Source organism: Limulus polyphemus, unplaced genomic scaffold (genome assembly GCF_000517525.1).
Source record: "Limulus polyphemus unplaced genomic scaffold, Limulus_polyphemus-2.1.2 Scaffold115, whole genome shotgun sequence".
NCBI lineage: Eukaryota > Metazoa > Arthropoda > Merostomata > Xiphosura > Limulidae > Limulus > Limulus polyphemus.
Genome location: NW_013665725.1, coordinates 903,815 through 916,050, shown reverse-complemented (window position 1 = coordinate 916,050; position 12,236 = coordinate 903,815). Strand labels below are relative to the sequence as shown.

Below are 12,236 nucleotides of genomic sequence, written 5' to 3'. Positions count from 1 at the left end.
ACGGTTAACGTTTTTTACTTTTAACTAACTAACTTAATTAATTTTAACTTTACTTTATTTTAATTTACTATGACGCTACTTCGTACTACTATATATATATATATATATATATATATATATAGAGACCTAGTAACAAACGGTCCAAAAAAGAATATTCTAGTAACTATATATATTTATCAACTCTGGAATACAATTTTATAATCTTAAATATGTTTCTTTTTTAATATTTATCCACTTGAACTTACTTATATAAGTGAATTTTCAATTGCATAAATATTTTTACAGTTGCACAATTTGTGATCAACTGCACACTACGAAAACCTCTGATACAGACTGGAGTTTAATATAGATTTATGAATCTGTTCGACTGTTTTGAGAATTGAAATACCACGTCTGAAGTATTAACACGAGTTTGAGAAAATTAAAAACGAGGAACTAGTGGCCTAGTTATTGCGTGACGGACTACAGATAAAATGATTCGAATCGACACACTACTGAACAAAACCAAAGTTTTTGTATTGCCCCTTGTTAAATTAACTACCAAGATTTGGTTGGATAATACTGAACAAGCTCCTCACTTTTAGCTGTGGGGGCGTTATAAAGTCAGCATAAAGTCCGATCTTCGATTCGTAGAGCCAGGTAAGCTCTTTTTTAGCAGTAAGTACTTCCGATTTGCGGCCTTCCTTCCTTCTACTCGCTATATTTCAAAATTAGGGACGACTACAACCGAACCATAAGAGTCTCCGAATTGGCCGTTTAGCTTATGTGTCGCATAAGGTACACTTTAGATTGAATATTTCAATTTTTCCTTTCCAACATCTTTCTCTTTTTAAATATCCTCAAATTATTACCTATACTTTGGAGGAAATGTTTATTCACATCCGTCGATAATCCGGCACTGTAACTGTGAAAGAATTTCATCATTTCTTCTTTTCATAAAATATGTTATTCAAAATGGAGCTATGCTATTGGTCTTTAATACGTATTTTAATAATACGAGTCGAGCGACTGATTCCGCAGTAACGAGCGTGGTATTTTTATTTTTGTTTGCAAGCATATTACAACTTGCTACAACAAAATTTGCATTGGAGAATCTTAGGTAAAGTTTTATCATTACTAATATAATTAGGATCAGGTTCTATTTACATTGCAAGTATATAGATCAGATTAACGCGTCATAAGTATGAGTTAACGAACTCGTATTTTTCGGGATTCATATTATTGTTGTTGTCATTTACAGACACAGGGGTAAAACTTCATCTTAAAGTGAAAAAATGAAAACTCTGGTTTCTACATTCTACTTCTAAGAGAGTGGCGCGCATAAAACAACGCTGATGTGTAATATAAACCTTTTTTTTTTTTACGAACTGGCTTAAATTAGTCAGAAAATACCGAGGAAAGACACGTGTAGCTGGTGGTATTGCTTTGTAGGTGTGTATACACCACGCGTGCCTTTCATCTTCCCTCCCCTCTTCAGCTCTTCTCTTTAAACGCGAGATAAACCTACATTGCAAAGTTTCAGATTTTTTTTTGTCTTTACATGGTCTTCTGAGCAACTGTGTTAATTGTATTGCTATATTTAATATGATTACCACGGAAATTGTATTGCTATATTTAATATAATTACCATGGAAATTTTATTGCTATATTTAATATAATTACCATGGAAATTTTATTGCTATATTTAATATGATTACCACGGAATTAAAATGAACTGCAACTTTATGCAGTGCGTGTCACTTTTTAATTACATATTAGTGGTGTACAAGAAACTAATGTTTACACTTGGAATTTGTGACTGGTGTGTTATAACAAGTCGACGAAAAAAAAAAGTAATAAAACTCCAGAACTTTTCCCAACATATGTCTGTCCGTTATTTGTGATATAATTTAAAGGTTAAAATTTTCACTGAGGCAGAATTAATTCCTTGTTGCTATTGTGCTCAATTCTTAGATGAGTAGATCTTTTTAACGTCAGTCGAAAATAAATACCTTCAAGCTCTAGTTACTTAATTAAAAACCTTTAAAACTAATTTTAATGTAAAAATACCTGAACCTTAATTTCTATTCACAAGCTTTGAAATATGAAATTATTAGTGGATGCCAGTTGCATTATGCTGTGAACTTAATGATATTTTGTTATACTAGCTTTCATGTATTTGATGAAAAAAAAACTTTTTATACTAAAGAATTCTTACAAAATTGTAAGACGAAGCATGAAGTCATGATGAAGTATGGTACATTTTTTATTGCAAGTGTTTTTGTCACTTTACAGTACCCAACAGTCGAAGACACGGATGTGAAAGTAAACATTATGCAACAAGTCCATGTTTTCTCGTGGAGAAAAATTCTGTCGAAAGCACATTTTGTGTCTAAACATTATAAAAACAATTATATATGTATAAAAAATAATTACGTACAGTCCTGGTACAGCAGCTTGACATTAAGGCACACATGTCAATTTTTTTTTCGTGGCTTAAAATAATAAAATCTGCATTCCAAATGGAACACAAAATATCTTGAAATGTATTATTTACCATATCATCGTCAAATAAAAAGCGTTTACCTCGTTTTAATGTTAGACTGTGTTTACGTCATAGACATGATACGAGACTACGCCCTAATGTCATTTAGTTTATGGAAAACAAACGGATGACAGGCTTCTTTTACTGAAGTTAGCTTGATAGCTTTCTTATCAGCTCTAAGTAACAGTAAAATTATTCGTAAAATGCATCTCTGGAACATTTTTTTTTTTTTTTATTGTTATTTTTCTCTACACCCACACATGATTCAACGTGCTATATAAACGGTACGACTTGTACTGAATATGGTGTTTGTGATGCTTGAAAGAAAGGGAAAAAAACAAAAGAGGTTTAATATAACAAGATAAACATGTTGGGTTGCCAAGTGTTAGTAAGCAACAAAATGCTGCAGTATATAAAAGATTTAAATCTAATAATGTGAAGCAAAATTGAAGATGGTTGATGCTGTTTTAAACTAACCTATTATTTAAAGTTTAGTAAGAAACCTACAAAACTGAATAATTAATTCAAAATAAAATAAAGCAACCTTTACAGTAGGCAAGTATGTTTCTTTGTTGTTGTTGTTTTTTTTGTTCTAAATAATCACAACGTTTGGACCCATGGCATGGAATCACTATCAAGCAAGTTATTTTATTTTGAATCAATAATCTATTACTTGTTTCCAGCCTAAAACTTGTACAGCTAATGGTAGATATTGTGTAAAATTTGAGTATGTAGGCCTATTTTATAGATGTGGACATGGGAAATGATCAGTTTCAAAATGAAAAGAATCATGTTTTTTCTTAAAGGTATTAATGATCCATGCAATGTCTAAATATATATATATATAATTGATAGGATGCCAGACTTTTAAAGAAGTCCTTGTCATGAGGAACATGACTGAAGATTACAAAGGATAATTATTTGTCTTTAGCCTTTTAAAGTAGTCTACAAGAACATCTTTTTTTTTTAACTATAGTTGGAAGTTTCAGAATTAACTGATGATGTTCCTTGCCTCTGTGGTCATCTTGTTTATAATATAAGACTATGATTTCTGCCTTAAAAAATCAACTGCAAGTGAACATTAATGAAAGGAAAAACCTAAATAAAGTGCATAAATGAAGAGCATAAGATATATATAAAATAATTATATTAGTTTCAACATCTTTGGAATTTTACAGAGAATATTTGTTCATTCCAGGAGTTTTAGTCTGAACAGGGAATATTAATGCATTGAAATTATTAATACTCCTAATGCCTATTAAAATTACTTAAACACTGAGAAGGTGAAGGAAAATTTTGTAAAAGATGGAAAGTTTTAAAACTTTGCTTTTATATGGCCAACTTCTCCGTTTTGATAAATAAGGGCACATTAGTAACATTCCAGTACACTTGACTGAAAGTATATTAGTTATAATGGGATAAATTACATCTGATAAATTACAGTTTTCCAACTGAAAACTCATTCTAAAACAATGGCTGTAGAATTTTATTAGGAAAAATACCAAGGATAAAAGATAAACTTGTTTCACAACAGAGAACAAAGAGGTTTATTGAAACAAACAGAAAGCTACTGTTAATATAAATGAAGACTCTAACTTAATCAAACATCAACTTTGACTTCAAGAGTTTCTTTATGCTTACATAAGCCAAAAAAAAAGAAAAAATAGTCCTTCACAATATACCAATAGGAATCAGTGTTTTCCTGATATAGAATAAAAGATTTCAAAAATGTTAAATTTTTTTAAAAGTAGATAAAAACTTTCCTTTAATTCTATTGGAGCTGAAAAGCAGCTGTTTAAGAGAAGACTGGGAAACCTCTTGAGACTGCTTTTTAAGACAGCATGTCAAGGATCTACAAGAAAATAACTTTGACGTTGTTCTAGTACCAAGAAGGGTACAGTTGGTTATGTTACTATGAAAGAGCATCTTGAGTACTTGTAATCATAACATTATCTTGGATATGAATTTAAGAACTGCATCCCTGGCTTTAGGAAAAGTAACTTTAAAAATTTGTCTGGTAATGTAAGGCTAATCTAAAATATATTAACGAAGCTTGAGAAACATATTAGTTTAGTCGAAGCTACATAAAAGTAATATATTCAATTTTTTTTTGTTAAAAAGATAATCCTATTCCTAAATGAGTAAGCAGGAGAATAAGTTAATGAAATAAAAAATATTAGGCTAAAATGGAAGATGCTGAGGTTTATCAGAATACATGAAAAAAGAAAACTCTTCTTATAACAAAAAGGGACTTTGACATTCTTTTAGCTCATATCACATTTGATTTAAAGGATTTTTTGTGGCTTACATGAAGATAACACTCGTTCTTTAAGTGGTTCTGATGGGAACCATACCATGGAGGAAAGAAACAAATATTAAGTGTTCAACAACTTCCTTACCCTATTCTCAGTAATAAAAAAAGGAAAATGATATTCCTAATCTTACCAGTTTCTCTAAAGACAAGAAAAAACTTTCTTCAAATTAAAATTTTGTTGATTAAAGCCACTTAGAAACGTATAGAAAGCTTCCAGCCTTAATACGATATCTCCTAAAACCCTAAAGAGCATCAGTAAGAAGTGCTTCCATTGCTATCGTTCAAATCACTTTAAGCTGGAGATTTTTGGTAATACAAGTATTCAAAGATTGTCAATGTAATCCCTATTTAAAAAAAAAAAGTTGGGATGAACATTCTGCATATTGTAAAATGATACAACTATTTAACTTCTATTGTTAGAATGTATAAGAACAAACACACCTAAATGAGAGAACTTGGAAAACAACACTTAATATTAAAACAACTCTGAGTATAGTCTCAAAGAAAGGGTTTTCACATCTAACCAGCTTGTTGGAATTTTTCTACAATGTTACACTAGGTCAAAACAAGGAAATTTAAATGTTGAGAAGCATAATATAATGTAATTAGAGTATAAAAAGTTGAAAAAATCTTGAATCTTAATATTAAAGCAAATCTGAGCATAGTTTAAAAGAAAGGATTTTTACATTTAACAACCTAGTTGAACAATTTTCTACGGTGTAAGACTAGGTCGAAACAAAGAAATTTAACAAGTTTTAATGTTGAGAAGCATAACCTAACATACTTAGGATATGAAAAGTTGAAGAAATCTTAAATCTTTTGACCAAGAGTTTTTTTTGTGGCAAAAATAATAAATAAGAATTCTGGAATAAATTTTCTGGAAATTTTGCATTTATGAATAAGAAGGTTGTTGTAACATTGCATGTGACTGGCATGATTTCATTTAAAACACTGTGTAGTTTTGGTTCCATTACTAGAGAAAGAGTATATAGATTAACAGAAGTTTCTTTTCCATATACACAATGCCACTTTCAGACATCAATAAAAAATAAGTTTATATTCACTACCTTCCTTTTACAATTGTGATACAAAATGTCTATCACCCAAATCTGTAACACAGCACTGGCCAAATTAATTTGCCAAAATGTATGTAATAGAGTACAGTCATTCATAAAAAAACGTCACAATAGCCGATTTTGAAAATAATAATACAACATTTGCTGCAAAACAGTGGGTCATCCCTAGATTGCAAAGCCTCTTTAAGAATTTCCACAACTATTATATTGTACATTTCACAGGTTTTAAAATTCTCAGGAATAAAATTTACAATGGGATCCTCCCCACTATTAAAAGAAACTGGGCATGATATTCCTTCACTAATTCCAGGACTCATGTATACATGTATGTTTTGAGTGTTCTTGTTCTCAGCTAACTTCATAGAGGAACTACCCCTAGCTTAATATGAACGGTCTTACAGATATTCTTAAGAATTTATAATCTCTAGCTTATGTAACTGTTATTTTATTTAATCCTTTCCACATATAACAAGTAAATCACCATCTCACCAAGATCCATGAGCATGATGGCCAACTAGTAGTTTGGCATGCTTGTTAATAAAAATACAGTACACTACAATGTTGATTCAATTTATAAGGAGCTTTCCACCACCAGCTCAACTCCTTTTGAGTTCTAGAACCATAACGTATAATGTCACTGGAACCCACAGTTATTAGTTCTTATAATGCTATATTCCACTCATTGTCTGACAATCTTTAAACAGAAAACATACACATATGGTCAGTTTCAATCTCGTACTTCATATAAGATGTGTAGACATAAGTAATTTCAAACTAGATCAGTAACAGCTGAGATACAATCAAATGATTAGAAACCATTGTTCCATCAGTTGGATACCATCACCATAAGTGATATTAGTAAAATAATCATTTATTAACATAAAATATTTTGCTTTAATTTGGCTAGCAACGGGACAGAAAAATAAACTGCTACTCAAGTGGTTTCCCAACAATATACTACCTTGTTGAGTGCAACAATAACAACACTCACGGTAATATTTCTAAAGGGTCTGATGGAATACTTCTGCTTGTAGTCTGCAGATTAATGTCCTGTACTTCCACAATTAAACATTTCACACCTTACTGGTGTAACTTGAGATTCTACATAGTATATTTGCCAAATTAATCTTTATAGCTGATTTAGGCATTAATCAAAATACTACATTATGCAAAAATCAATTGTCCTAATGATTCTATCATCTCGTATATGTGTTCTGAGACAGATTCAAGGTTTTTATGAAGTTTAACAGATACTAACTAGATTTACTTACTTATTTGATACTGGAATCTCTGCAATGTTGAAAGGTTAAAGCCTTTTCAAGAAAGGTATAATGTATTCAATGTTATAGTTAAATATGCCAGCTTTACCAGAGTGAGGATGAAGTTCATATTAGGATTCAGAGTCTCGTGATTGCAGATTTGAGTCCAGTTTTTAAACAGCAAAACCTGGCTTACTCTGCTCATTAAATTATAATTTTGCAACTTAAATTTATTTTGCCACATTCTTTGTATTTTCCCTTTCCAACTTCTTTCTTCAGTCATTCAACACTTCTATTTATTGACTGTATTCTTCAACTTTTGTTATACTCTAGATTTGACTTTTTTTCTGTCATTCTCATCTTTTTTTTTTTAAGTTCTTGAACCTACCTCACAATCTCTTTCTAATATTCTGGTCACAAACTTTTAACTTTTCCGACTGATTTTCAGTTTTTACGATTTCTCATACACATCAATATCACTTGGAAACATCAGACACTGGATTATTGATTAAAAGAGGTTATGTCAATTAATCTACACTAATTTGCATAGTATTTTTGTAAATCATTTAACTTTTAAACTCAGCCAAAAATTCTACTTTTATCGGGAATAATATTTACGAATATTTTTAAATACCCACGTCATATATCAGTGCTATTGTTTCTGGCTATATTATTATATAAATTTACGAGTCGCTGAATACCTTGCCACTTTTAAATATGTATATGTGTTTTTTAACACTAATATTGGTACATTACTTCGATTTTTTTATTAACAGTAAAACCATGCTTACTACTTCCATTACTTGCATACTATATCAAATATAACGCTGTGTCCACACCTACAGATCTAGTTGTGAAATTTCTCTTTCGATAGATAACATACTATAAAAACTAACTTTAGTGAAGAGGTCCAATTAAAATTCGCACTTCAAACCAACGCGTTTTAACTTGTCAAAAGAAAAAAAAAATAGAAATATAACATGTCAAAAACAATTGAAGCTGCTCTTAGTCTTTCACGCAATAATAAACTGTAATACTAATAGTGATAAATCATGTAAAACAGTTAGCGCAATATCTTAAGTTGTGCGTCAATATTATTATTACCAGTATGAGTATCATAACTAAAATCCGCGGAAATGCATACTACCTTTGGTGCTTTACAAATTACATACAAACTAACAAATTAGTTTAATCTTTCAACTTACACTTTACATCTTCTACAGTTGTTGAATTATATTTATTTTTCTCTTACTCTTACCTTCACATACTATTTACAAGACTTTGAAAATAACATCAAATATGAACAACATTACACGACTGTCCTACGCAAGACGTCATTATAAGCCTACCAGTTTTATATATTTTTTCAGCTTCATTGCTTTTTAACATTCACACTGTACCCTCAGCCGAATGGAGGTTGCTCGCTACCTCCGCCGGCAATCAGCCCTACGTTAGCCTACCTGTTTCGTTTGCCTTCAGGTCATAGCCCACCTGCGCCATCTTGATTTCAACCTCTCCATGTTGTGACTTAATAATATTACTTAAAACAATTAATTCTTTCAAATAACTTATTATTAATTATTAACTCAAAGTTAACGATCATAATAGTCGAAATGACGATGAAATATAATCTTAACAACGTTACCTCATTGGGCTCGCTGAGTGCGAATAAGTCAAGTCGATTTGCATTCCACTGGGTAATAATATTCCGTAAGTTTTTAAGTTCTTCTGCTTTTCGATCCCTTTCACCATCCATGTTGGTGTTTGGATTAACCAGCTCGTATAAAAGATTTATTCAACCACCATGTTAAATACAGCGCTGTCTTGCTTTTATTGAAGAATGATGACAATGATTGGCCTTCAAATCTGTATTTACAAGTCTCTTTCAAACCACTACACTAAAACACACGTTAAATGAATCCGCCCATGGCCCATACACACACTACCACACAGCGTTGGTGAATGTGTTACAGACCTTGGCACGTCAATATGCGTCATAGTATTAGCCACTCCGATTGGCTGTAGGAGAAAACGTGCTCTGGAAGAATACCTATCACCGGAACCGGTATAATTAATTTTTTGCACATTCTGTTTCTGATATTCAAGTAAAAATACGATAGATAAGAGTATTTCGATGATATTATTAATCACAATACGGATAATGTTTGAATTACAATATTACATAGGAGTCTTTGAGAACGTGGTACAAGAAAGGAGAGTCGTAGAAATTTTAATACTAACTAATCGAAAGTTTTTGTGTGACAATTGTTCGATTCATTATTGAAGAAACTTTTTAACTCGAGTTTTCGTTAGTGGTGCGAGTCTCTTCGTTTACCTTGAAGTTGAACTGACGCCATTTAAAAAGTCTGCTACAACAGAATAAAATAAATACTGATAGTGTTTAATTTATATTTTTTTGTTTTATCTTCACTTTTTATTTGAATATAAAATTTCCAATTTATGTGCCCTGTCTATTCGTTTTTCGTCAATTAATAACATTTAATTTTTCATGTTTTGTAAACAATGTTCACTCTTGTGTGTATATGATGCTTCTCTAAGCCTGTTCGTCTTTTAATCTTTATAACTTTCTTAGATATTTCTAATGACTTATAAAATGCAGTAACGGGCTTCCAACGAAACCGCCGGTGGCTCAGCGGTAAGTCTGGGAGGTTATAAAACTAAAAATGTGGTTTCATCACCCACGGTGCGCACAGCATAGATAACCCATTGTGTGGCTTTATACTTAACAACAGACAAAAATTTTAAACAAGGACTTCCAGTTTTAAGTATTTGTATGTTAGTGTACTCGTTATAAAAACATCAAATGTACTGTTGCTTCACGTAAACATATTTCCTTTATTGTACTCTAGTTTTCATTTTCTTCAAGGAAATCTCTAACTAGACATTAAGATGTTTTCAGTAACTTGTAGCTAAATAATTATTTGTAATTCATATTATTAACCTAAGAAACCGAAACCACGATTTTATCCTCTTTTTGCATTATCACAAAACGAGAGTAAAAACAGACACTTATATATATTTAAATACTAAATTTGAAGAAAATATGAGTGAAAACAAAGAAAAATATCTAATAAATAACACGTTGTAGATGCTTGTTGAATTTTGTATAAAGCTACTCGAGGGCTATCTGTACTAGTCGTCACTAATTTTGAAGTCATAAACTAGAGGGTAGGCAGCTAGTCAACACCACCCACCGCTAACTCGTGGCTACTTTAATCGAATAGTAGGTTTTGACTGTCACTCTTGTAACTTACTAAGTCATTAAAGTATGAAGCGTGATTTATTTTCGGAGATATCGTTGTTTTACGCTAAAAGAGCACGAACTACGGAATCTCGAACCAAGGATAATAATATGTCAAGTTGTCAACCATATATCTGCCATAGCTAGTGCCGACGAGGCCTTTCATCCAATACCAAGACTCTTCAGGCCAGCTGTGATGCGTCAGACAACCTTCCTTTTAGTCTTTGCTCACTTACTAAAACTAATTATTTTCAGATAGAAAATTATTATATTTCCATAAATGCAATTTCAAAAAAGTAAATGATGAAAAGATTCTCCGCTGTGTAATTTAAGAAACCAAAATCACTCCACGATAACGACAACTCAATTTGCAACTGTTAGCAGTTGTTGAATATCTTTGTTCTCTATGACCGATATTTTTTTAATCTAAAAAACACACACATACTCTTATTTCCTTCAAAATCGAACAACTAATATATAGTTTTTATTCTTGTTATAACTAAAAATCAAGAGTAACTTTATATTTCAAATATGTATGTTTTCCAAAATGAAATATTAACTACACCACAATACTTTTCAAAAAGCTCTTCACAAAAGGCTATTACATTCACTTCCTTTTATGTGAGCGTAAGTGCATGGAACCCCATTAAATACTGTCCGGTTTCTATCACCTAACCAGAAAGCAATGGACACAGGCAAACAGGCTGAGGTCAGGCCACGGCAGAACAGCGGCCAACCCGCATCGACGGGGTTATGGTGAATCCCCTATATGCCCAGCATGTCAGGAATCCCCACAAGACAGACCATCTCGTGTTGCACTGTCCGGTCACTGCGGTACCGGGGGGATTTGGTACAATCCTTGAAGAAGGGCGAGGCATTCATTGACTGGATCATGACTACGAACTTGGAGGTGTGAGAAACACCATACGCAACTACTACCCCATTAAATAATGAGCGCCACCGTACAATCGTTATAAACCATAAAAGAATAAAGACAAAAACTGAAAAAACAGTTTTCAAAACTGATAAATTAAAATATACTTATTCCTAGGTTGTTGTTGATGGCTAATTTGAAATAATCACGTTTCTCAAGCTCTGTTCACTTAGGAGGTTCATTCCTTCACAGACTTCATGGGTGATGGTTAAATTAAAATAAGTTCGGTTTACAAATTTATAAAGTAAAAAATCTGGTGTCATTTGTAGAACTTTTTTTCATAATTACTGATGTCGACAGCAAGAGAAAAATAAACCAAACGATTCTGTATTATAAAGTTGATAATAATTCCAGGAACTTTTAATCAAGAATTAAGATGTCAAAGTTTCAAAAACATCATTCTTTGTACATTAATTATTCTAGAAGATCGGATTATTCAAGGAGAGGCCATAGTCGCCTCATCCAAAGTATGCTTCGATATTTTGAAAGACTAGAGGGAAGGGAGCAAGTCATCACCACCCACCGCCAATTCTTGAGCTACTCTTTTACCAACGAACAGTGGGATTGACCGTCACATTATAACGCCCCCACGGCTGAAAGGGTGAGCATGTTTGGCGACCTTCAGATTGCGAATCGAGCGCCCTGACCACCTGGCCAGGCCAGGCTCTTTGGAAAAGGCAGCTAGTCAACATCACCTACTCAAATTGAACAATGGAATTTTTGGCAACGGGACAAGAACTAGAAGATCTTAAGATTCACTGCTTGTCACGCTAACCACTAGGTTCAGCTCGGCTCAGAAAAAACAAATAAAAACAAAACACTGAAAAAATACTAAAAAAAATATTTTAGTATAGTCCAAATAACATC

At 32.1% G+C, this 12,236-nt stretch overlaps 1 protein-coding gene across 3 annotated transcripts in view; it reads right to left on the bottom strand.

Moving 5' to 3' along the window:
• LOC106471852 (afadin-like) overlaps positions 1-9,139 on the bottom strand; it is a 128,012-nt gene extending 118,873 nt beyond the window's left edge. For all 3 annotated transcript variants that reach the window (XM_022401280.1, XM_013932479.2, XM_022401282.1), the window contains exon 1: positions 8,819-9,139. In XM_022401280.1, the coding sequence (XP_022256988.1) occupies positions 8,819-8,929 (111 nt within the window). In that variant the 5' untranslated portion in view covers positions 8,930-9,139. The remainder of the gene's footprint in view (positions 1-8,818) is intronic.
• Between the last annotated feature and the right edge of the window lie 3,097 nt (positions 9,140-12,236).